Source organism: Priapulus caudatus, unplaced genomic scaffold (genome assembly GCF_000485595.1).
Source record: "Priapulus caudatus unplaced genomic scaffold, Priapulus_caudatus-5.0.1 Scaffold1250, whole genome shotgun sequence".
NCBI classification, from domain to species: Eukaryota; Metazoa; Priapulida; class Priapulimorpha; order Priapulimorphida; family Priapulidae; genus Priapulus; species Priapulus caudatus.
Window position 1 is genome coordinate 33853 of NW_014578311.1, and position 27348 is coordinate 61200.

At 46.2% G+C, this 27348-nt stretch overlaps 3 protein-coding genes across 3 annotated transcripts; 2 read left to right on the top strand and 1 right to left on the bottom strand.

Moving 5' to 3' along the window:
- Window positions 1-13996: 13996 nt before the first annotated feature.
- On the top strand, window positions 13997-17289 carry LOC106815965. Its single transcript, XM_014820502.1, has 5 exons — window positions 13997-14086; window positions 14468-14795; window positions 15571-16019; window positions 16335-16985; window positions 17167-17289. Exons 1-5 carry the CDS (start codon window positions 13997-13999, stop codon window positions 17287-17289), a joined length of 1641 nt encoding a protein of 546 aa, XP_014675988.1.
- An 887-nt stretch (window positions 17290-18176) lies between these two features.
- LOC106815966 (putative nuclease HARBI1) lies at window positions 18177-20657 on the bottom strand. Its single transcript, XM_014820503.1, has 2 exons — window positions 20506-20657; window positions 18177-18798 (listed from the first exon to the last, which is right to left on the bottom strand). Exons 1-2 carry the CDS (start codon window positions 20655-20657, stop codon window positions 18177-18179), a joined length of 774 nt encoding a protein of 257 aa, XP_014675989.1.
- Window positions 20658-21331: 674 nt separating this feature from the next.
- On the top strand, window positions 21332-22370 carry LOC106815967. The gene is made up of 2 exons (XM_014820504.1): window positions 21332-21884; window positions 22258-22370. Exons 1-2 carry the CDS (start codon window positions 21332-21334, stop codon window positions 22368-22370), a joined length of 666 nt encoding a protein of 221 aa, XP_014675990.1.
- Window positions 22371-27348: the final 4978 nt, after the last annotated feature.

Consider the following 27348-nt stretch of genomic DNA (forward strand, 5'->3'; position numbering starts at 1 on the left):
AAGAGCAAGAGAGAAGAGCAGAAGAAAGCCAATGAAGGCAGTATAGAGAGGCAAAGACCAGAGAGTTAGAGAGAGGAAAGAAGCATAGATGAGTAGAGAGAGTAGAGAGAGAGAAGCCATGAGGCGATTAAGAGAGAAGGAAGCCGATGATGGTTAAGAGAGAGAGAGGAAGCCATGATGTTAAGAGGTGGAGAGAGAAGGAAAGCCGATGATGGTTAGGAGAGAGAAGGAAAGCAGATGGCATAGAGAAGAGAGGAAAGCGATGAATGAAGGTTAGAGCGGAGAGAGGAAGCCATGATGGTTAGGCGAGAGAAGGAAGACCTGATGTTAGAGGGGAGAAAGAAGCCGTGATGGTTAGAGAGGAGAGAGGAAGCCATGATGGGTAGAGGGAGAGAGGAAAGCCGTTGATGGTTAAGAGGAAAGAGAGAGAGAAGCCATTGATACAGTGGTTAGAGGAGAAGAGGAAGCCCGTGATCGTTAGAGGCGAGAGAAGAAGCCGTGATGGTTTAGAGAGAGAGAGGAAGCCATGAGGTTGAGGGAAGAAGAGAGAAGCCCATGATGGTTAGAGGGAGAGAGGAAGCGTGATGGTTAGAGGGAGAGAGGAAGCCATGATGGTTAGAGAGAGAGAGAGGAAGCCATGAGGGTTAGAGAGAGAGGAAGCCATGAGGGTTAGAGGGAGAGAGGAAGCCGTGATGGTGAGGCCAATCTGTGCATCATCTCGTGATGTACACTTCTGTGCATCACCTCGTGATACTTGTCAGGTATAAGGTGGCGTAAACTGAACTTGTGTTTTTAAGGCCGCCAATCTGTGCATCATCTCGTGATGTAGCACTATTCTGTGCATCACCTCGTGATATTGTCAGGTATAAGGTGCGTTAAACTGAACTTAGGTTTTTAGGCGCAATCTGTGCATGATCTCGTGATGTACACTATTCTGTGCATCACATCGTGATACTTGTCAGGTATAAGGTGCCGTAACTGAACTTGTGTTTTAAGAGCCAATCTGTTGGCATCATCTCGTGATGTACACTATTCTGTGCATCACCTCGTGATACTTGTCAGGTATAAGGTGCCTAAACTGAACTTGTGTGTTTAAGAGGACAATCTGTGCCTGTACTTTTAATTAATTATTTGTTATAATACTGAAATACTTTTGCCATATTTATTTATTCATTTATTTATTTATTTCAGTGTGTCATTTCATGACAGGCCAATCATGACAGCCCGTGTTGGTGACATCACATGCAAATAAAGCAGCTTGACCCGGCGTTCTGAATTTTATACAAAGAGCTGGAGGGCGCGATGAGTGCTAATCACTGATCTCTACAAAAAAATTATAGATGTTTATTTTTTTCCATATTTAAATTTTATTTGTTTATGTTTTACATTTTTAGAGATGTTTAATTTCTTCTGTAGTCTGTACTGTATCCATCTATCATCGCCTTTGCCGTTTCGCTTTTCCTGTTCCTTTTCCTTTTGCCGTTCCGCGATAAATGCATTAATATGTAATATAAATAACCATAATTATAAGCCTCGTCTACACGACGAAATTTAACTCGAGTTATCGTTAGCCAGTCGATCGAGGTTAAGCTAACTCGAGTTAAGGCCCCGTATAGACGCTTAACTCGAGTTAGCGAATAGTACATAACTCCACGATAGGCGCCAACACTAGTACGCGATGTACTTGCACACGGCACGCACACACGATGCACGCACGTGTACGTGCACACGCACGCACGCACGGACGTGTACGTGCACACGCACGCACGCACGTCCTACGTGCACACGGCACGCACGCACGCATGCACGCACGTGTACGTTGCACACGCCACACACGCACGCATGCACGCACGTGTACGTGCACAACGCACGCAACGCACGCATGCACGTACGTGTACATGCACATGCACGCACGCACGCACGCACGTCTACGTGCACAGGCACGCACGCACGCATGCACGCATGTGTACGTGCATATGCAGGTACGCACGCGCGCACGTGTACATCCAAACGCACGCACGCACGCGCGCATGCACGCACGTTTACATACACACGCACGCACGCACGCATGCATAATAAATCGGTAAGAATCGCTTTGGGTGTTGTCGTGTAGACGTAACATAATCGCTAACTCGAGTTAACGCTTAACTCGAGTTAAATTCGTCGTGTAGACCAGGCTTTAAGCCTCGTCTAAACATCTTAACATCTTAAGGGGAGAGATAAGAGAGGAGTAGGAGGATAGATCTTAACATCAAGTAACAAAATGTTTGGCAAAACATACCCTTAGTTCTGCTGGAAGCCTCGCTTCTATTGCCCGGTATAATGAGTTGGGGGTCAAATGCGTCTCCCGCCTCTTCATTTTTGCTACTCTTCGTCAACCATGTTCCTTCTTTCGTCCGTACCATTTTCGAATGGCTGACGTTAGCATCGAATTCGCTGACCGTTACGTTATAATGGTATTACACTGTTTTCGTTGCAGACCTCTGACATTGCCGCCAAACCAATGACTGCACGATGAAATTTCTGACATTCTTGCTGGCATTCGAAATGCCCCCCCCCATCACCGTTCCAAACACATTTAAATTTCACTCAGTCTCATTCATGACAAGATCGTCACTATCGCGCAGCATGGCCCCTACCCGGATTTACGGGTTTAATTTAGCAGACTATTAATAATAAGTACGCAGGCAGACAGTCGAGGAGTCCATAAACATTTTTACAGTTCAGTAGGGCTCATCAAAAGGGTCCATCTATGCGCTAACTGCGACGAAGAAATGCTTCTAACGCGATACGCACGACGCGCGACCAGTTTGTGTTTCGCTTGCCACAAGGCAGCATGCCGACGAATGAAAAGCATCCGCACGGATTCGTTTTTCGCGAGAAGCCCACCTTGCTATCCATACGGTAAGATGTATTCGTGTATTTGTATTATGCCAATAATAACAACCAAAGTATAACAAAACAGTTGTATTCAACAATATAATAACCCACGCCACAGCGCAGTTACTGCCATGTTAATTATGCCCGATAAATAATATTTAATTTGGGTGTTTTTTTATTAATAATCTGATTTGTAATATAATAGTGTTATATATAGATATATATTGTGACATGCCGAATTGTCACAGGTTGTTGTGATTGTTTGGTGCTTGCCTCGAGTGGCGAAATGAGAGGAAAAGATAGACGGCAGCACTACAGAGAACAACTGCAGCACTAGGCCACCATGCTGGATCAGATAGGCAAGCAGAGAAAAGCATTCTGCTGATTAGTAATCTCTATCGGTCAACATCTACGCAGGTTATCATGTTGACCCAGGGCAGTTTGTTGCGCCGCGAAGTTGGCGTGGTCATTTCTACGGTGGCATGATCTAGCCGATCATGTACTTGGCTCCCTAGGGTTTTTGTTTGTTTACAAATAAATCGTCTACCCCGCACGTTGATTGTTGGAGACTTTTTCCGGACCTCCACAAATGGCGCAGTAGTCGACAGGATTATCAAGCTACGGCATCCATTGATCCGGAGAGATAAACAAATCCCTGAGGGAGACGAGAGAAAAACAGGAAGACATCTATAAGGCGAACATCTGCACGATCTGTGGTGCGGCATACGTGACGCTGAAGGCTCTGCAGGACACATGCGACTCGCATGCCACCAGCCCAGTTGTCAGCATTCTGCAGGATGGCCATGGCGCCGAAGCTAGTCCGATAGCACGTAGCCATTTAGGCGAAAACAATAAATGCACTTTGTAGCACATTTGGTGATTGTATGAATAAATTGCGCGAATTTATGGTATGTAAACTCGTAGACTGAGGAAGCTACTCGAGTACAATAGCCTCCCATCTGCCCTTCCGGTGCACCTAAATTACGTGTCCATTCTCACCACGGAGTCCCGCGGGTGGCCGGAATGGAGCGATCGGTGAAGGATGTTGGAGGAGGAGTTAGCGAAGCCAAATTGGTGGAGACCACACTTAAGGCTGTGTGCCAGCGTGCGCCAAGGTATGCTGCCTCCTCCCGACGTGTGGAACGGTTCCGCGACCGTCCGGAGAAGTTCTTGCGCAATCGGCATGTTGAAGAATGGGTTGGGCGACATTGCGGCTCAATTAGCCAACCCATAAAGGCACGCCAGGAGGACAGGGCCGGCAGTGGTCCTCCAGCACCTGGGGAAGGGCCCGATGGGAGTGAAGCTTGCGGTCGGCGAGGGCGTAAGCGAAGCATGCCTGAGAAAATCTTCGTCGAAGTCCTGTTGGCGAACTTCTTGGAGATGCGGACCACCAATCTCTGCCGAGGCTCCAGCAGCGATATCTTCGTACCAGCCAGAAAGGAGCCAAGACCTGCCCCTTAGCCTGCTCACTGGAGCTGGTCCGAATTGTACAATCTGTCACCGGCTCATGATGGATCATTGGAGGCCCTCCAGCAGACATCAACTCCTGAAGGGGGAGGCTGCAGCAGGACAGTCCATTGAGGCAGGACTTGCAACCGGGGCAATAATAAGGCGCTTAAACCTCGCAAGTCCCAGCCCTGACCTTACTTCGAGTCGGACCGCGCGATACAGTGGCGGGCACCAGCCGTGACAAGGCGGCCCGTCCCGTGTCGCTTTATGGACGAGGAGCACCTCTGAGCGCTGTGACCCAGTGGTGGCTGCTATTCAAGCAACAAGCGCGCACCAAGTAGCTGAGAGTATTTATAGCCCAGCACAGCAGCCAGCAAATGTCGGTCATGATGGATATGCTGCAGACAAGCAGGCGGTGGGGTCGACCTGTCAACAGGGGCCCACGGCCGCCAGTATGAGGCTGACAAGGAGCCCCATGCTTTGTTGCGAGGTGCCCAGCTCCCCGGGCCATATTCAAAGGAACTGTCCAGATAAGGGAAATGGTGGGGCCACCCCAGGTTTCCAGGCCAAATTTGTCGCGAACAAACTAAAGTCGCCCGTTTGCCAGTGAGCTGTGCGCAGGCTGTGGTCCGTGGAACACGGACAGGGTAGGGCCTCCACTTTAAAAAAGCAGTAGGAGAGTCGCCCGAGGCCCTAGTTAAGGAGTAGCTGGGGCGAGATGAAAATGTTTGCTGGACACGGAGCTTCAGGTTTTCCACGCGTAACGGAAATCATTCTTCCGTGAGCAACTGAAGCAACGGCGGAGCCATCCCAAGGATGTTAGCTCCGATTTTCATCTCATTCTGGCCTGCACATGGCTTGAAGTCCCTACCGAGGCCATATATAGACGCGACCTTGAGCATCTGCGGGCATAACCTTCCCACAGGATGGATTCCTGGTAGTCTGCGAACCCAAAAGGACCCAATGGAGAATTCGAGAAGCCGGTTAGTATCCGGGGGTAATTGGGAGCTAACACTCTGCGAAAATGCGGACACTCTCAAGCAGAAGGTGCCGGGCGAGACCTGTCTTATGATTTGACAGACTCCAGCTCGTGTAGATGGGAGCCACTGGGCTCATGGTCCTTGCCCTTATATGGAGCAATCCAAACTAACGCCAGAAGTCTGCACACGCTGAACCAAGCAGCCTCCAGGCGTAAGGCGTAGCTGGTAGAGGCACAAGCTGATACCAACCCCCGTCAGTGAAGATACTGGAGGCACGTGCATGGGAGGGTTATTAGAAGAGCACCTCGTAATGTAGAGCCCACCAGGGAGGAACAATCCTACCAGCCCTTCCTACGGGCCTCGCTGTGGGCAGGACTTGCTCCCAGCTAGGCCGTTCAGGACGCATCCCGATACAGGTGGCACCAACTGGAGTCGGCAGCGACCTCTATCTGAATCACGAACGCCTGTGAGGCAATCGTGGTGGAACCGGTCACGCTGAACCCCCAGCTAAGAATCCATCCGCCGAGTCTCCATGAGGGTGCGATAGCGAGAGGGTGGTGTAAGGCGGGGCACATGACGTAGCCTATGACCTGCAATCAAACCGGATGCGACATAGGGCGCAGGGACTTACAAAGGATCATCACGAAGGTAGTGAAACGCCCTAATCAGAAGCACCAGCATGTGTCTCAGCCGAGACCGAAGATGACATAGGCTACTGTGACCTAGTCACCCACAGGCATCCACACCTCAGATGATAAGCCTAGTGAGGTGGCTCACAGGAGTGTTCTGCAAACCAATGGAAGAAGTGCCAAGACTTTATCAAAGTCGCATTGGAGAGGACATTATCCGTGCAATGCCAACAGTCCTTTACGCATCTCGCAGTGGTGTTGGTGAGAAACCATCACGGGAAGGTCCGGGTCTGCCAGGATTATCAGCGGCACTGAACCTCAAGACAACCCGCGAGATGCCTTACCCTTACCCCGCATCGCATGATGCCCTCAGGACATTTGAGAGATGGCGAAGTACTTCCTGCAGCGCTAGACCTGGCACGGCCTTCTACCAGGCTAACCACGTGACGAGAGGACCGGCACAACACCGCCTTCAGACCTGGCCACAGGTGGGCCTTTATGGTTTCTAGTCGCATGCCATGGGTTGTGCAATGAATCAGGGACTTTTATGCGGCTGATGGACGGGATGGGCTTGGCAGATCAGCAATTTCCAAACACTGATCAACTATCCTGGATGACCTTTTGGTATTCGGTTCATCGTTCGACCAGATGATCGCAACGATCTGGATATGGGTCGTTAGAACGTCTCGGCAAGCCAATAAATCTTCAAGGTGAAGCCAGAGAAATGTAGTGTGGCCAAGAAACAGCATCAGGGTACTTAGGCCCACATGCTGTCTGCCGAGCGGTATTTTCCCTGACCCAGAACAAGGTTTAGAGTGATGCAGGAGTCATGGGAGCGTCCCGCGACAGAACGTCAACCTCGGGCGTTTCTTTGGCCTTCTCAGGTGTTACTACCGCCAGCTTCATGAGAAGGCCTTCTTCACAGTTGCGCTGCAACGCAACTGCAATGCGCTGATAGGAGGACCCAGCAAATCTAACCAGAAAAAGGAGGAATCGCCTCAAGGGACATCACTGTGGACTGGACTGGGAAACTGCCAGGTGCCTTTGGAAGAACTTGAAGAGTTGCTAATCTTCTGCTCTGCGCATTCTGGGCAACGCTGACTTCTGCGGCAGCCAATTCATTGCTTGAGACCGATGCAAGCCTCCAGGGTTTGGTGCAGTGCTAGCCAGGAAGGTGAGAAAAATAACTGACTGTCATAGTGCTATGATCGGGGGCTGCATGGAAGCCAGAGGAGGACAACATGGACAATTACAGCAAGCCAAGAAGCTTGAATACTGCTTAGCCTTTAAAAGTGGGCTATTACAGAAAAATTCAGGACATGGCCTCCATGGGATCCCGTGTTTAGCAGTATCACACGGATAACAAGCCCTTTGTGTTTACCTGGCAAACAACGCGCCAGCTGAACGCGCACTGGAAAGTGCATCCAGCAGTTGGGCTTCCCTTCTCACTTCACCGTTGAGTACAGAGCAGGGACGCGCTAATGTGGTACCAGACATCCTAGCCGGAAGGGAAACATGCGCGAGGCAGCCAGCTAGCTCACGCTTTAAAAAAAATTGCATGGGCGGAACAGTCGCTGGCTAGTCTGGATTTGGCATCTCCAAGCCTCCAACCTACAGAGGACTGAATGGAGGCCGTTATGCAACTGTGTAGCGCCCCAGTGGATGCCAGCGAGAATCAGCACACGGTCCAGACAGACGGTCCCTTGCGCTGCCTACAGGCACATTGCTGAATACCGCAGACCGCGAGGCTGAGGCAAGCTCGCAGCGGGATGACTGCCATGCTTAGGAGCGACTGGCCCAAAAAAACTGGTGCGGGATAAGAAGCACAGCCCGCTACAGCTGCGAGAAACTGAAGCAGGGACTCAAGGAGGTCCGAAGGGTGCCTGCCGACTGGGTCCGCGTGAGTCCGTAGACAACGGTACTCTCAGCCGAGTATTGGCTGAAATCGCGGTCAGAAGTGCAGCAGGCTGCTGCGCGCGGCTCTGCGCCTGAAAGTCATTCAGTAACTAAACCGTACATGATCAGGCCCCCACCCCCCACACCTCGGACTACCAAGGCATTAGACACGAGCCCTACGTCTCGCGAGGGCCAGATGCTTTTGGACCAAACATGGCTAGAGAGGTCGAGCAAGGCCTGATCAAGAAGTGGCCAACGTTGCAGCCTTCGGCAAAAGCTAGAAGCGATATTGGGCTAACCCTCATGGCTTCCTCTCTCTAACCCTCATGGCTTCCTCTCTCTAACCCTCATGGCTTCCTCTCTCTAACCCTCATGGCTTCCTCTCTCTAACCATCATGGCTTCCTCTCTCCCTCTAACCCTCCTGGCTTCCTCTCTCTCTCTAACCATCATGGCTTCCTCTTCCTCTCTCGTAATTAATAGTGTAATTAGTCATTAGTAATTAATAGTGTAATTAGTAATTAACTGTGTAATTAGTAATTAATAGTGTGCTTAATAAACAATAGTATAATTGGTTATGATTTGTATAATCAATAATAAATCATATAATAAAAATAAAAATACACAACATAATTTATAGTGGTATAATAGTAGTATTTTTGTCCGATAGGTGCCGCTTTTTAGCACGGCTATGTGGGCTGTTAAACATTTGTGCATCAATCCTTGATATAAGGAAAGTCTGTGCATCATTGGGTGATACAGAGAAATCTGTATCAGAATCTCAGAGACCGCCTTCGTGATACTTAAGGTGTTGAACAACAGTAGAGGGCGTCCATAGGCTGCAGGCCTGAACAAGCATCGAACATAAATTATAATTAAAAATACGCACGCTGTTACTGCGCTTACAAAACATACACTTTATTCATGTTAAATAACTACAGATTCGTGCTCTATGCTCTGCTCGAAACTTTTGCCAGCTCTATGATGCGAATTTCTACAGAGTAGTCGGATCCCGTTTCATACACAAAAATGGCCGACCGGCGACCATGGCTACGCCACTAGCTGGAATGGCACTATTACACAACACGAATAATTTTACTTCTAATGCTTTCTAGACGTCCACGAGGCATCTACCTTGCGTGCATAATGCAAATTATTGCACTCTAGTGCCGAATTTCGGCGAAAAAAAAGCCAAAAAAGGCCTTTAAATTCTAGAGACGAAATAGTGCACCGGTGAACAATTGCGGATGCTTACTGTTGTACACCTCCATAACGAGCAGCGGAGATACGGATCGACTTGAAATTTTAGATGAATGATTTAGAGCCTTTTCCTTATACGGGTACCGAATTTCAAATGAAATATTCCCATCCCTCCAGAAGCTGAGAGATCACTCCCTGAAATGAGCCCCCAAAAACACAGAAATCAATGGAAATTAATGTTCGCTTCATGCGGTTAAGCGCAGTGTTAGAACGAGGGTTATAGGGTGAATTGTAACCAACAAATCTGAGATATTTTGATATTGTTAGTGTTAGGAGTGCCACAAAAGAGTAAAACGAGGATAATTATTTATTTTCTGGTACCAAATGAGTGTAAAATGAGTGTATTTTAATGTCGATATGTACACTACCTATGTATACGGATATGTGCATGTTTACATAAAAAACATGTTTAAATGTCATTCGAACATGCATGTGTCTAAAAACCTGCTAGAGTACTTGCATAACTGGTTTTCATTAACTTAAAACTCAATTATTCGATTTCTTCGGGAGAACAGCTAGGCGGATTAGGACCAGTGCCTAAAGTGGATTTGCACCCCTCAACTGTCCGGCCATGGCCTTCTCGGTCATCATACATGTATTCTACACTTTCAAGATCCTAACAGCCAATTCAATCTACTGTTTAATAGATCTGTAGTGCACTAATTCTAGCTCTCTCTGTGTAATAACGTGATAATATGATTTATACAACATTCAATGAGGAGTGCTGTGATGAGGATCGAGTGGATGCAACATTGAAACAACGTTGAATAAGGTTGAGTAACCTTTTGGATTTGCAAATACGGTAATTCTTGAAAAGTCGGTAATTCAACGGTGAAACGAGGTCGGTGATGCGACGTTGAAACATCGTCATGATTTCAACGGTGAAACAACGTCGGTATTTCAATGTTGAACCAACATCGGTATTTCAACTGTGAATCAACGTCGGTATTTCAACGGTGAAACAACGTCGGTATTTCAACGTTGAACCAACGTCGGTATTTCAACTGTGAAACAACGTCGGTATTTCAACTGTGAATCAACGTCGGTATTTCAACGGTGAACCAACGTCGGTATTTCAACTGTGAATCAACGTCGGTATTTCAACTGTGAAAGAACGTCGGCATTTCAACGTTAAAACAACGTCGTTATTTCAACGTTGAACCAACGTTGATGTCTCAACGTTGAACCAACGTTGATATCTCAACGTTGAATCAACGTCGGTATATCAACGTTGATTATATTTTCAAATGCGACAGGTAATCCAACATTAATTCAACGTTGAGGTTCAACGTTAATTCAACGTTGAAACAACGTTGAAATGCCAGCTGGGTAGGCCTGCATGTTTCAGTGTTTGTAAATAAACCCGATTGATTGGCGTCGGCGAAACAAGTTTTAACGTAAACAATTAACTACAAAATATCATTTCTTTACAATTAAAAAACATGTCACGCTAACATGATTTTGTTTACCTCGGTTTCTAACTTTCTATCAAAACATATATAGGGCCTACATCAACGGCATTGCTCAGTCTACGATTCGTCTATAGCTAAGTGGTCAAAAAACTTATCTACTAAACCTATATAAACTTAACTATACTAAACCTAATTAGCTAAAACATTCCTAGTCTAAGTAAAATTATTACTGACTACTTTACATAACTATTTAATAAGCTGGAAATGTCTAAAGCATAGGCGAAAATTTCTCGCCAAGTATTTTGATTTATTTTGATTTATTTATTTCGGTAATTAACAAAGCATACATTACATCGATAACAGCATAAATAAAACAACATGCAGTTAGAAAATTATCGAGGATGAAAACACAATAAACCGTGGCTAACACACTTATTTCCATTGTGGTCCAACATAACATTGTACATACCGGTACTATAAACTATAGTGTAGTGCCTCTAGGGTAGACGACTACGGTTCGACAGACGTTAGGTAGTAACGCGTGTCCAGTGGTGGGATCAGTGTCCGCTCCTGTCGATGTATTAAGGCCAGGACGGCGATGAGCACGTAGCAGATAACAGGTCGTACCAGATGAACAGAACACGGTGAAATGCAGTTAACGATACGGCTATATAGCTTTTATTTCGTGTTACGAAGGTACAAATGATTCCCCCTGCATTCGCATATGCAGCGGACCTTTTAATAGTTTTATTGATCTCGTCTAATATCTACACGTCGCCAGCTCCGTCTTCTTCCCTCACGTTCGTCCTCGCCTTGCGTGGATCCACACAGTCTCGCAGGTGTCTCCCTCGCCGTCGCTCCCAGCTCCACCAGAATGCCGTTCTTTGCCCGCTTTTATTCCCCTCTCCCGTTCGGCTCTGGTTTACTCCTACCTGAAAACCCTGTGCGTTCCTTCCTCCCTCCTCTCGCCTTCCTACCCACAACCTATCCCTGAAAAACAACTCTCTCGCTTTCTCCTCCCGTTCGACTGTTTCTCTCTCCTTCCTTTCCTTCGTCTTCGTCCTCTCCTTCTTCTTCTTCCTCCTTCCTGGACCTGTACCTAAAACACTCTCTCTTTCTCTCCGTCCTCGGCTGCTCCCTCTCCTTCTTCTTCCTCCTCTTCCTCTTCTTCCTGGACCTGTACCTATATCTGCCTGAGCTGCGATTCTGAGCGCCTTTTATACTCAGCCAGTCCGCCGATTTCGCAATCGCTGTGCCTGGCCGTACCGTGCATGACTCACCGGTTAGGCCCTCAGTTGTGCAACGCCTTGCTGGCACTGGTTATTGCACCATCCCAGGTAATCCATGCCTAAGACATTATATATGGTGTTCTCGCCCGACAGGCGGCAGCACCAGCACTAAACGATGGCCGCGCCCAGGCGTCAATGTTTACATGCGGTCTATATCTATGTGCAATCTATCTTATCCTCTCTTTAGTCAATATATATGGTTATTCCCTCTATACGGTGAGTTCAGTCTATTGGTCCCGATCTAGTCTACTACTCCTGTACGTGATACACCCCCGAGATCTCCACAACTCCCCCCAACTACTTTTAGTATCCGCACTCGGATACGCCTTCGTCTCCCCCAACGTATCCTCGAAATGAGACTTCCGTTATATATAAATATATCTACTATATTAAATCTTACAAACGATATAAATATGTCCTGTAATAAAAATCCCTAAATGATGAGTCGATGACGTCCTGTCCACCTAAACAAAACAAAACAAATAAAATGATGGCCTCCTCCCTACAAATCCATCCTCTGTAGTGGTTTACGGGCTCTTGTCCCCCGCCTTAGACCAAGATCTGCTTCATAGGTCTGTTCCGTCACTTCCTCATCCTCTAATGCCGGTTCCTGAAACAATATCCCCCACGGAATTTCCTCCCCCTCATCATCGCCTTCCTCGCCGTGGTCTGTGGGCTCCCTCTCCTCCTCTCTCGGAGGTTCTCGCCAATCTTCCAGTGGTTGCTCCGTTTTGTAGGGCTTTAAGTAGTCGATGTGCACTACCTTCCTTCTTGCCCGTGGCTCCCGCTGTATGACATAGAGGAGGTCACTCACCTTCTGGATGATTAAGTACGGCCCCTGCCAGCCATGTCCTAACTTCCTCCGAACTGCCGGCGGGTACCAATACCATGCGAACTCTCCCTCCCGGAAGGTAATCGGCCTAACACCTCTATCGTACGCCCGCTTCTGTCGTTTCGCCGCTTGCTTCAATGTCGCTCTCGCAAAGTCGTAGGCTTCCCCCATGACGTCCTGAATCCATTGCACGCACTGGCGCTGTGGTGAGTGCTGGGTGAACTTTGTCGTTACGGTCGGTCGTTGAACCTGCAGTGTAGCTGCGCCAGTCGCCGCGACTTTGTCGTTTGTCGTTACGGTCGGTCGCTGTCGCTGCAGTGTGTCTTAGCCTTAAGTAAAGTTCAACTAACCAGCGTTAGCGAGAGTGACACCAAAGATGTTTGCACTAAAGATAGTAACGACGACATGTGCAGCAAGTGTAATTGTAGAGTGGCCGACGGTGAAAATGCTTTGCAATGTGAACTGTGTGAATGTTGGTTTCATGTTGAATGCCAGGATATGGCCCAGGATACTAGAAACTTATGAACTCTTGCAAAAAATCAACAGCAACAATTTCCACTGGTTTTGTACTAACTGTAATGGTGGTGCTGTGAAGTGTCTGAGGATGGTATCTTCAATGAAACAGAAACAGGACGACATGGCAAAGGAACTCAGACAGGTCTCACAGAAAGTATCGAATCTAGAGCAAAACTTGGAGATTTGTGTTGCGACGGTGATATGTAAACACACTGAAAGTATTGGTAAACAAGTATCTGCCAGTATCAGTAAGGACTTGGATGGTAAGATACGTGGTATGGTACAAGAAAGTATCCAACAAGACAAGCGTAAGATGAACATTATCATCAGGAACTTGCCCGAGACCCCAGATGACACTAAGGCAGTCACCGAGTTGATTAAGGACAAGCTAAATATCCCAAATGGTATCACATGTGTTGAGAGACTAGGTAAACAACCAGCTATGGAAGGGAAGCCCCGGATGATCAGGGCGACAGTGATTGACATCAGTACAAAATGGGAAATCCTGAGGAAAGCCAAGTTATTGGCAAGTAATACTGATCCGGAATTGAGAAATGTGTTTATAGGGGCAGACCTCACCAGGGATCAGAGGAGCAAAGAATACGAACTGAGAACTGAGCTCAAACATAGGAGATCGCTAGGTCAGGACGTGATCGTCAGCAAAGGGGCTATAGTGCCTAGACCGGCAAAAAAGTAGTTGAACATGTACATAAGGAGCTTTTAAACACACCTGTTCACAATGTTACTGTTTCAGAGTTAAATGTTGAGTTACCCGCATAGTTTACTGCACCTGCACAACCGGCTCCGAAATATTTTAAATGTCTGTTTGCTAATGCAAGAAGCTTGGTTCACAAGATGAGCGAACTAGAGACACTAACAAGTGACTACAAACCAGACATTATCAGTATTGTCGAAACCTGGGGCACGGACAAAGAAACTGACCAGGTATTTACAATCCCAGGTTACACGCTATATCGTCGAGACAGAGGTAGTAGAGGTGGTGGTGTTATCATATACTGTCGTGACTGTTATCAGACAATCGCTCGGCCAGACTTGACAAACAGTGGACACGAGGAAAGTTTATGGATAGAGTTTGTGCTCCCCAAATCTCGCTTACTGGTTGGATCAGTGTACAGGAGTATGGAGACGGACATCAATGATGCCAGATTTATAGAATTATTGAAGCGAGCATACTCAGAGGGCAAGCCCATGTGTGTTATGGCGGATTTTAACTAGTGTCATAGTGAAATAGACTGGGCTACTCTAAGCGGAAATAGACGCAGCACTGAATTCGTTGACTTAGTTCAAGACTGCTTTATGACGCAGCATGTTGATAACCCTACCAGAGGAGACAGTATACTGGATCTGGTGTTGACAACAGAACCGCCTCTAGTAGAGAACCTACAAGTAAGAGAACATTTGAGCAACAGTGACCACAGTATTGTTACATGGGACCTGGTTGTCGAAGTAGACGTTCCGACCAACCTCATGGAGGTTTACAACTTAAATAAGGGGAATTATGACAAACTGAGAGCTGACCTTGGTATTGACTGGAAGTCTGAGTTAGGCAAGGATGCGGACGACTGCTGGGGGTTGTTCACCAGGAAACTGCATTCGGCAATGGAGACGAGCATCCCCAAGAGAGTGTGTCGCAGTAAGACAAAACCACTATGGGTTACTAGAACTGTTAGGAAAGCATGCCGACAGAAAAGTAAACAGTGGAAGAGATATAAACTTTCCGGTTCAATCAGAGACTATGACCTGTATAAACAGTCTCAAAACCAAGCCACCCGCGCGGTTAAAGCTGCCAAGGGCCCATTCACACCAGAGCTACGCTCATCACGATCGCCTCACGCTCCAAAAATTTGCCCGAGCGTGGTGAGCGTGGTTGAGAGCGTGGCCAATTGGGCCCCAGCCGGGCCCAGCGCCGATACTACGATCTAATTACGTCGATACTACGATCTAAGTGCGTCTTTACCCCGATCTCATTGCGCTCAACAAGCTTTCACCACGCTCAACACAACGCCCGCATCACGCTTGCAGTGCGCTCACTGCGTCATTATTGCGACCAATCAGATCGCATTGCGTTCAAACGACGCTTGCACTGCGCCTAGGCAACGCTCACCGCGCCTCAACTGCGCGCCAATCACGCTCTAGTCAGGCACCGACTGCGCTGGCAACGATCAATAAATACCGCGCCGTGTTCTATACATTATCATTCATTCTGCCGTGCTGTCAAGATTAACATCAAGATAATTAAGATCAACATTATCAACTTAAATCAAGATTAACATCAAGATTATTTTCTACGGACACAACTATGCCGCCAAAAGACAAGGGGAGAGGCCGTGGAAGGGGGAAAGGCCGAGCAAAGAAACCAAAGAGGTGCAGGAGTCCGTTATCTCCATCAAGTGTTGCCCTGGAATCAGAGCCTGAGCAGCCTCAAGAATCCCTGCCTCCAGCCAGGCAGGCCCATGAGAGTGACGTAGACACCGACGCTGCGAGTGTCACCAGCAAGACCAGTGTAGTCAGAAAGGGCAGGAAGAATAAGTTCTACAGTTTCCTGACAGAGGAAGAGGAGCAGAGCATGGTGGATTGGCTGACAGAAAACACTGTCTTCTACAACAAGAAGATGAAGGCCTACAAAGACATGACGAAGAAAGAATTTCTCTGGAGAGAGAAGGCAGCCGAGCTGGGGAAAGATGTAGCCGAGCTCAAGCTCTGGTACAGCAGCCTCCGCACCCGCTTTGGACGTCTGAACAAGAAGAAATCTGGCCAGGAAGATGTGGAGATGACAGAGAGGGACGAGTGGGTCTACAACCATTTCCAGTTCCTGGCGCCTTACATACACGAGGTTCAGCCCAAGACAACTGTAAGCGTAAGTAGTCTTAGCCACTTTTTTAGTGTAACTGTGTTTATTACGGTTAGGGTTAGGGTTATTAATACGCTTATTAAATAAAGTTATGTAATAAAATAAAGTCATGTAATAAAATAAAGTAATGTAAAATAATGTAATGTAATAAAGTAATTAAATAAAGAAAGTTATTAAATAAGTGTTTATTAAATAAAGTAATTGGTAATTCGAAACTTGTAATATGAAAACTACTTTACCATTGTACCTGCTGCGAAGTAACTCTGCAGTCATATATAGGATGTTCAAATCACTTGCCTCTTGTTCTTGTGTATGTTGCAGATGAAACAGAAGATTGCTGTCACTACTACCTCTATCGGAGCTGCACAAGAAGACGAGGACATCGGTGACGATGACATCGACGACACACCCATTGAGCCGTCTCAACAAACACCAGGAAGCAGCAAAGCATCTGGAGAGCAACAGCGGGGTCCCAGCCGCATGTCCACTCCAAGCCTCAAGTCGACCCAGTCCAAACGATTCCTGGAGATGGAAGAGGCCCTCCTCGCTTGGATGCAGGAAAGGACCAGCACGATAATGGCCATGCATGCGGAGTACATGGAGTGGCAACGTGGCAAGGACCGTGAACGCGAAACATTCGTGGACTGGATGGGTTCGGTGATCCACAAACTAGATCACGGTCTATGGAGGCGGTGCCAGCGAGAGCTGACCTCCGTCCTATACCGGCACCTGGACGAGAATGATGAGCTGAAGACTAAGCCAACCACGACACCGGCAGCAACACCAACTGCAACAGCAGCTGCACCTTCTTCCCAGTCAGTCTCCTCACCCTCCTACCGGTGGCAGCCCCCACCACACCAGTGGCCTACGCACCCCATTCCCAATGTTTTACCGGATGGCTCAACCGTATCCTCAGCAACAGCGCCAACAGTTCACCAAGCATCCGTCGCAACTCTTCACTCAGCCTCAGTCGCAATACTTCGCTCAGCCGCAGTCGCAAACAGCTCCACAGTTTCTGCCTCCAGCGACACACACACTCACTCAACTTCATACCGTGAGCACGGCATCTGCATATGCTGCGCCCACTGGATACAGATGCGAAGGAATGGCTGCAAGCACCCCATCGACTATCGACCTCTCTGCAATACGACAGGATACCTCTGGCAACTCAGGCGCGAACATTTCCTCGTTTCTTCGCCAATTAGAACGGGACTCTCAGGATTATGACCACACGCAGACGCAGGACCAGCCCAAGGATCCGTCTGATGATCAGTGACTGTGTGATACTGTGTGAAGTTGTTTTGGTAAACTGATTTGGTTATTACTTTGTACTTAGAATGTGTTCAATACAGATGTTGTTTTTGATTTGTTTGTGTTATGTTATGTTTTATTATATTATGTTATGTTGTGTTATATTTATGTTTATGTTTATGTTTTTGTTTATTATTAATACACTCTAATTATTAATGTTGCCGTTTGTGAAAGTTTGAATAAATCAGGGTTTCAACCAGATGTTTTGTTTAATGCTTAGTATAAATAAATCTGAGATTTGCAAGTAATAAAAGTGAACTTAAATAAATATTCAAATTAAAAATGTGTTACCAATCATATGAGTGCAACACATTTTTATCTTTCAATAGTTATTTCATTTTTATTACACACATGTATTTTGATATATTTCAAATATATGTATGACATATCTTTATTTTACACCTTATTAACATAAATATAACATAACTTTATTGGACTTGGATTTACAATAATCGTGTCTTGCTGGATTTATTTAAAAGATACATTTTACATTTCTTTATTAGACAATTACTTTTAGTCTCTACAGTCAATAATCCGTCTTCATCATGTATCATAAAATCCATCCTTCAACGTAGTCCATCCATCTTCACATTATCATACGGTCCTGCCATGGCACAGATCTTGTCGGACTATTGAAGTACAGTTTCAGGTACTCTCTCTGCTTCTTTGCGGCCACGCTGTCACGGTTCGGGCCGGTCACTTGATTGACATCGTGCATATTTGCTATTTCTCTCCAGAGTCCTGGCACCATGTAATGTTGCTCGTCTTCATTGTAAAGCTGTGCATTCTGGAGGCCTGGGTAGCGTATTCTCATGAGGTTTTGAAGGCAGACGCAAGCCTCGATGATGAGGCTCACTGTTTGGGAGCTTGCTGCATGGTTGTGAGTAGAAGCTGCCATCTCTGGGCCAGTATGCCGAATGCATTTTCGACCACGCGTCTGCCTCTGGAGATCCTGTAGTTAGTGATCATCTCTTCCCTTGTCTTGCCGCGGTGTGAGTATGGCTTCATAAGATATGTTCTCAGTCCAAAAGCATCGTCTCCCAGGAAAAAGTATGGCATGTTCCTGTCATCGTTCGGCAGTGGATCTGGATCAGGAAAGCCAATGGATCCATCTTCTAGACAGTCTTTCAATTCCGATTCGTTGTAGATTTGAGCGTCTGACTGTGACCCGTATCCACCCACGTCTATCCACACAAACTTGTAGTCGGCATCCACCAAAGCCATAAGCACCACGGAAAAGAAGCCCTTATAGGTATGATACAATGAGCCAGAGTTCCGTGGGCATCTGATGGCCACATGTTTTCCGTCGATGGCACCGCAGGCATGGGGCACATTCCATTTTTTCAGGAAATCTTCATCAATGGCATGCCATTCTTCTGGCATTGTAGGACACGAAATGACCTCCTCTTTGTGTTCTTCTACAATAGCCTGGCACACCTCTGGAACCAACAGCGATATGGTGTTGATGGCCACTCTGAAGTCATACTGAAGTGAGGGATATTTATCACCCGATGCTAGATGCCTTATGGTGACTGCCAGTTTTGTAGCGCCGTATTTAACAGCGTACAAATAGAATGGTTGTGTATGTTACAGTGTTAAGCCAAAGCCATAAAGAAGAGAAAGCCAGTTATACCATGGTTAGAAGTTTAATGTTAGTTCGACAAATACAGAGCTGTGGTTGCGGTCGTGCCCGTCTGCGCCTGGTTGGGGAGCGAATTCCCCGATTTTACTTGTGCTCCGCCTTATATACGCGGGCACGACCGCGAACCACGCATGCGCCACGCATGCGCCGTTCACATTCCCGAGCTCTTGGGCTCGAGTTAATCATACTATTGACCTCCTCGGAGGATTCTCTGCCACTTCAAAGGCGTCCGCTAATCCCATTACCAGGACCCTTCGAGGATCCTCTCGGACCTCAAAGACACCCGCTAACTGCATTACCAGACTCCTCCGAGGATTCACCATTGTTAAGGGGCACCGGCGCCATAGTTGAAAGGCGCCGGCTAATTGGCTAAGTGCCTTCCTAAGTGCCTTCTACGTCCCTTCTAAGTGCCTCCTAAGTGCCTTCTCGCCCGGCTCCCGCTGGGGGCCACGACACGTACCCGCCTATTCGATGGCTTCCACCGTGTCGGAATGCCGGCTCGATAGCAGCATGCCGACACGGCAGCATCACGGCGTACTTGCGCGACCCGCGGCCGTAGCAGTGACACGTCACTGCGGCTAAGTGCGGCGCTCATAGCTGTAATCCAATTACAGCGCACCGAGCTAGAGGCGCTCGCCACTATAGCCCAATTACAGCGTGCCGGCCATAGCACTCGTGGAGGTAACCTAATTATGGAACGCCGGCCATACACAGATATAGTGTAGATATAGACACACATACAGATACACACCGATCGGTTTCTAGCGCTACTTGTCTTTAACTCAATTATCCGCTAAGTGCAGCTATCGCCTAGATACACGTAGATACACAGCTGGTTTATTCCCATTTCGCCATTTGCCATTTCGCCATTAAAAATTCCCACTTCGCCATTTGCCATTTCGCCATTAAAAATTCCCACTTCGCCATTTGCCATTTCGCCATTTCCCGTTTCGCCATTTCCCACTTTGCCATTTTCCCATTTCGCCAGTTTCCCATTCCGCCATTTCGTCCTATCTCCCCGACCACCCCCTTGTTCGAGGTGGGTTAAAAGTAGGCCTCTGTAATGAATAAATTAAAACGAATCTTTAGATATGGAGTCAACTATTTATTTGAAGAACAAGAAGGTGAAATCGTAAATATCAAAACATATGGATCATGTACAGGCACCCTAACCCTAACCCTAACCCTAGAAATGACTCTTTTTGAAGAATGGAAGGATCAATTTCGTGCAGGGGGTGGAAGCAACATAAAATATTGGCGAAATGGGAAACTGGCGAAGTGGGAAAATGTCGAAATGGGAAAATGGCGAAATGGGAAAATGGCGAAGTGGGAAAATGGCGAAATGGGAAATTGGCGAAATGGGAAATGGCGAAGTTGGAAAATGGCGAAATGGGAAGACACCACACAGCTATCGACTCTACCCTGCTACACAGATACACACAGATATACATAGATACACATGGCTATTGATTCTACCCTGCAACACAGATACACACAGTTATACATAGATATACATGGCTATTGATTCTACCCTGCTACAGTTTCAATCCTGGTTCAAGTGCTTTTTTGTATCGGGTGTCTTGCTTCTGGATTCTCGGCCCAATTCTGACAAGCAGTTCCTCGAACATTTCCGGTGGCATCCTCAGGAAGTTGAAGAAGAATGCTTGATCTTCCATGAGGAGCTCAGCCATGAGGTGATCATAGTGACCATAGAGAAGTCGTCTTTCGACCGAAAGCCACGGACTCAACCCAGCAAGATCTTCGTTGTCTTCTATTTCTCCTCCTCGCCTTCCTCAGCGTGATGAGGGCTTGGCAATCAAGTAATTCGATTTGTCCTTCTACGAGAGACATGGCATGGAGTAGTGTTGCCTCATCCATAGTGGACACTGAACTGGTGGGATGGCCAGGGTAGCACCCCAAATTATACCCCAAGTTTGCAGGACGTGATCTGAGCGTAACTAACACGTAATGCGAACGCCACAACGGCGTGGTCTGAGCGTGTTGGGCGTAGTAAAATCGTAGTACGAACGGGTCGAGCTTGCTAGAGACGCACCATAGTCATAGCGAGAGCGTGGTCAGGTCGCAGAGAAATCTCCATGGACATAGTAACAGCGTGATGAAAACGTATTGACATCGTGCTGAGAACGGGGCGACAATTTTCACGCACCCGACATGCTTGCGATACGACCATTAAGTTCGTACTGCGCTCGAGTTACGTGGGTACTACGCCTTCCACGTCTCTAATACGCCCGCACTGCGCTGTATTTCCGCCACGCGTCCGTATACGTTCATACTGCGTTCTACACGTTTCGACCACGTTCTTAGAGCGTAGTACGAGCGTAGTGAGATCGGGGCCCTGGTGTGAATGGGGTATAAACGCAATTTTGAGTATAAAGTGGCAAGCAACATTAAAAGTGACCCCAAGAGTTTTTGGAAATATGTGAGAGGGAGGACATCTACCAAGGACAGTATCGGGCCACTAACTGACGATTCTGGTACTGTGATAACAGATAACAAACACATGGCAATGAAATTAAATGACTATTTTGTATCTGTGTTTACTGTCGAGAATACGTTGAACATCCCTGTGCCCATACGAAAGACCCCACAAGGAGAGAATACTGTGCTAGACCATGTCATCATCAGTCAGGAAGCTGTAAAGACCAAGTGTTTAAATCTAAAGCCTGACAAAGCACCTGGAGGGGACAAGATTCCACCTAGAGTTTTAAAGGAGGCTGCAGATACTATATGTGAACCGTTGCATATGATTTTCCAACACAGCCTGGTCAACAGCTACATCCCGGAGGATTGGAAAGACGCCAACGTTACGCCCATCTTTAAGAAAGGTCCCAGAGATCGACCGTGCAACTACAGACCAGTTAGCCTGACGTCCGTGGCTTGCAAGATCATGGAAGCATGTTTACGGGACCATATTGTGAGCCATATTGAACAACATCAGCTCATGAACAACACATAACATGGATTCCGCTCAGGGCGGTCGTGTCTGACTAATGTTCTGGAATTTCTGGAAAGTGTCACCAAGCACGTAGACGAAGGAAATCCTGTTGATGTCATATATTTGGACTTTCAAAAGGCCTTCGATAAGGTACCACACAAGAGACTGATTCGGAAACTAAGGGCGTTTGGAATAGAAGGAACCGTAGTCAGTTGGATTGAGGAGTGGCTAAGGGAACGAAGGCAGAGAGTAGTTGTGAATGGTCAACAATCGGACTGGAGACCAGTGACGTGGTGTGCCTCAAGGGTCTGTGCTTAGCCCTGTCCTTTTCTTAGTGTACATTGACGATATTGACGATACAGTGACGAGTAGTCTCTCCAAGTTTGCGGATGACACCAAGCTATTTGGAAGTGTCAGTGCTAAGTCCACAAGCTACAAGGCGATCTGAACAAGATGTTTAAGTGGTCAGAGGACTGGCAGATGCTGTTCAACTTGGACAAGTGCAAATGCATTCACATGGGTCATGGAAACCCCGAGATCACATATCATATGAACAATGTGCCATTAGCCAATGTGACTGAGGAGAAGGACTTAGGGGTTATAGTTAATGCCTCACTAAAACCATCTAGACAGTGTGCAGAAGCAGCAAAAAAGGCAAACAAGGTGCTAGGAGTCATCAGAAGGTGTTTTACCGACAGGTCGAGGCTCACCATCGTTCCCTTATACATGTCCTTGGTCTGCCCACACCTTGAATATGCTATACAAGCTTGGAGACCATATTTGATAAAGGACATAGAGCTCTTTGAAAAAGTTCAGAGACGAGCGACTAAACTAGTGGAAGGGCTGGGTTGCTTGTCATACCAGCAAAGGCTTCTAAGGGTTAATCTTACTACTCTAGAGACGCGTAGAGAGAGAGCTGATCTTATCGAGACTTACAAGATTATGACAGGCTTGGAGAATATTGATCATAGGACATTTTTTCCACCCGCAATCCTGTCCACCACCAGAGGTCACAGCATGAAACTGTACAAAGAGCGCAGTCGTTTTGAACTATGGGAATTTTTTTTCTCTCGGAGAGTGATTGACAGCTGGAACAGCCTACCCCAACATGTTATTGCGGCAAAGGACGTGCTCTCATTTAAAATCGAATTAGGCCGGTATTGGACAGTTCAGGGTTTTATATAAGCAAAAGCTGCCTAACCCTTGATAGCCATGCAAACACTTGATGTGTGGCTGTACAGTAAATACATTCGGCAATGATATTCTCTGCTTTCAGTTCATTTTTCAGCTTTGCGCGCATGTGGCGACATCTGTCGTAATTAAAAGGATTAGTTTATTGAGTTATGATAATGACGATAGCAGGAGTGAATAATAATAGACCTATTATATTCACTCCCGACAATAGATATCAACTATATATACCTTGTATACATCGATATTGATATATATATGCTAATTATTATCATAAATACAAAATGTAACTTTTGGACAACACTATTCGAAAGTTGTGGTATTTTAGACTTTATTCTAGACATTCACGCACGCATATAATGCATTAGCTAATATTTTTAGGCACATATTAACGCACTTACATATTTCTGCATATGGCACAGACTACATAAACAAACTATAATGCCCACAGTCTACAATAACAACCATGCACAGCGTTCATAACAAGTGCCGCATAGCGACAGCGCTCATCTAACGTCTACTGCGGTGGCTCTGTGGTGGAGTGGAGGGATTCTATAAATCCCTGTAGTCCCAAATGTGTTCACATACACGCCGAACAGTGGAATGCACAGGGATGGTATCAGGAACCATTCTCAAAAGAATGTTCGTTGGATCGCTTATGAAAGTTGCCACGAGATGCGGCGTACGTTTAAGTGTCTCAGATTAAAGATGAAGCTACCATACATTCGTAAGTAGCAACAACTATTTGCAAGACAGAATAGGTAAGCACTCATCCATTTACCTACGCAAAGCCAACAGGCTGCAAATTGCAATAGAGAGCTGCACCTGCAACCAATTAACGCAGCAAAAACTGGCAGCACCAGGCCATACGTTACATGTAACATACTGACAGACAGAATGACATAGAAATTATACGATTTAAGGAACATACACCTTCTTTAACCAAATTTAGCTTGAAAATTTCACTGTCACATTGTAGCCTCATACATCCAGGCGAATACATTCTACTAGCAACCCGGCAGTCAAATTCTTTCTAACAGACAGTCAACAAAATCCAAGTTTAACCCTCCTCTTGACGGTCAAAAGGTATCCGACACTTACTCTTCGCATGTCAGCAGAAGGGACATTTCATGGTCCTTTCAATAAAGCCATAAAATGCTAGGTCGCCGCTGAACAAAAAAGTTTTTCAATCGCTCCGTCAGACCAGTCCTCAGAAAATCCTAAATCTGCCCTGTGCCCACTGACTTCTGACCTGCTGTAACCTCCCAATTTCGGCACAGTGATGGCTTTTCCTACCATGATGCTATACACCGACTATCACGAGCCTAGGCCGAGCCGTTTAGATTTGTGCCGCATTCTGCATTTCCCCTCCTATACCTTAATTAAGGAGTGAATGTTCCCCTTCTTTACACCTCTTGACCTTGACCTTTGACCCCCAGCTTCGACATCCAACTCGTTTTCGGATTACCCCACACCGAATATCGTGACCGTACGTCGAGCGCGTTAAGATTTGTCCCAACTGTTGACGCCCGACGGACGCACGGACGGACGCACGGACGGACGCACGGACGATCAAGCGATTCTACAAGCTGCATCTGACTATGTCAGATGAGCTAAAAATGATGATTATGTTTATGTGTGTGGCTTACAGAACTATTTTCTGTTAAATTGAGCTTAATTGTTTACTGTTCAAACAAAACCGACAATCATATTTAAAAATGACTGTGTGTAATAGATTACTTTTTGTGCCTCAAATAAAGAACAACTAAATTCCTATCTCTTCTGCCCTGTGCTTTATTCCATGTAAACTGTTTCCGAAATATTCAGCTTTTGGCTATGTATATGCACTGCAGGCCTCAGCAAATAAAAACTGGATATAAAAGATTCTAGATCTATCTTGGTTCATTTTTACTCAACCGTGTTGATCCAAAACTTACTGCTGACATTTCGCCTCCTATCAGGACGCTTTCTCAAAGCTGACTGAAGTTATCAGTTTTGACCAACAGATGGTGTAGTGGTAAACAGCTTGGTCCACACTGACTGAGTTTGTATCCCCCTCGTAAACAGCGTTGATCGTTCGGGTCTTGCAGATCCAGATGGCCTCCTTAATCCAGATGAACGGGATACTAGAGAAGAACTTGCGCGCGAAAGGAGGTGTTTATCCGAAGTGCTGCGCGATCTTGCGCGCAGTTCGCCGGCGCAGCGCACGCGACCGGCGAGAAATTCCTACGACAGTATGCAGCGCTGGCAGCTATGGATCCGTGCGCGAAATGCATAGGCCGCGCACGAATCCATAGCTGCCAGCGAACAGTCCGCAATTTTAGTGGGGGACACAGAGGGCAGACATTGGAACGTGAACAGTGTTCACTTGTTAATAAAAACTGTAACCGAGTAATGTGTTCGTAACCAAGCTGTGTCACGCAAAATCACAGAAAGACTGTAGAAATTCTGACATTCGCGAACCTTGCCCAGTAACGAAATGCTGTCAGAATGAGAAACACCTACCGACGCTCTTCGTGACCCATTGTTTTGCCGCGCCCGAACGCTGTAACGTTTTTTGCCAACGTATCCATCGCGAGCTCGTACAGGAGTTGCAAAGCAGTTGCGCCGGCCTGCCCGCCGCCTATAGCCCATAGACTGGCACTCGCTCCCACTCTCGGCTTAAGCTTAGTCACTCGATGGCTAATCGAGTGGAGAGCGAGTCCCAGTCTATAGTAGCCTTGCACCCTCGCACACTCTCTCGAAAGAGAGTAGTCCGCCTTATACTAGAAACATTAATAGATTTGTGTAAATAGATTCGTAATTAGTAGCATTATATTTTATTGAAACGCTTCAAGTGCGCTGTGTCTAGTATAGGGGTATTCTAACGCCAGCGCAAGAGCGTTTCTTGGAGCTAGTAGTAGTAGTAGTACTAGTACTAGTAGTACTAGTACTAGTAATTAGTAATACTATTACTATTAGCTCCTGCCGTCCTGGTAGTAACTATACTATAGTACTAGTAGTGCTGGTAACTTAGTAGTACTACTACCAGGAGTAAGATAATATAGAGGAGTATGACTGTCCAAAACATGTGAAATTCAACATTGCTGCCTAATTTTACCGATGATATATTACGTGCGAACTCGATAAAAATTACATCTAAATGAGCGTTGGACATCCGTCTCTAACTAAAACTTTACTTTGTTTAAATACCCTTGCTTTACGGAGATATAGCTTTGAAACGTCACACATGGTTCATAGTGTTAACTAAGCTGGCGGCTCAGATTGCCCAGACTTCCGAATAGCTTGCCGAACAGTGGCTAGCCTGTGAGGAATGGTCTTGTCTGTTGACAAGAATGCCACCTGTTGGCGGCAGGCATAGAAATAGATAGATAACCTATCTATCCTAGGTACCTATCTAACCTATCTAACAACTATCTAACCTAGGTTATCTATCTATTTCTATGGCGGCAGGAGTAAGATAATATATGACATTATATAATATAAGATAATATAGTATATGTGTGTATATATATAGTGTGTATATATGTGTGTATATATATACGTGTATATATTATATATATAGGATAATATATATAGTGTGTATGATATAATATAGAATATAATATAGAGTGTATATTATCTTTACTCCTGCGCCAACAGGTGGCATTCTTGTCAACAGACAAGACCATTCCTCACAGGCTAGCCACTGTTCGGAAGCTAGTTCAGAAGTCTGGGCAATCTGAGCCGCGCAAGCTTAGTTAAACACTATGAACCATGTGTGACGTTCAAAGCTTATATCTCCGTAAAGGCAAGAGGTATTTAAACAAAGTAAAAGTTTTAGTTAGAGACGGATGTCCCAACGCTCATTAGATGTAATTTTTATCGAGTTGGCACGTTATATAATCATCGGTAAAATTAGGCAAGCAAATGTTGAATTTCACATGTTTTGGACAGTCATACTCCTCTATATTATCTTACTCCTGCTACTACTAGTAGTAGTACTTAATTACTAGTAATTATTGTAACATGTACTTGTAGTAATAGAAGTATTCGTAGGTGTGGAATGTACCAAAGTCTAAGTTATACTTACAAGCCGGCCGAGCAACACGCGAACTGTAACAACAACATCCAAATCAACGGGCTTAGCCATGAACGGGAAGGGAACCAAGATGGCTACGATAATTAAAACCCACCACTATTCCAGCTAGACTCTACGCAGGCCAAGTATCTTTGCTACACTAAAGTTATAGTTA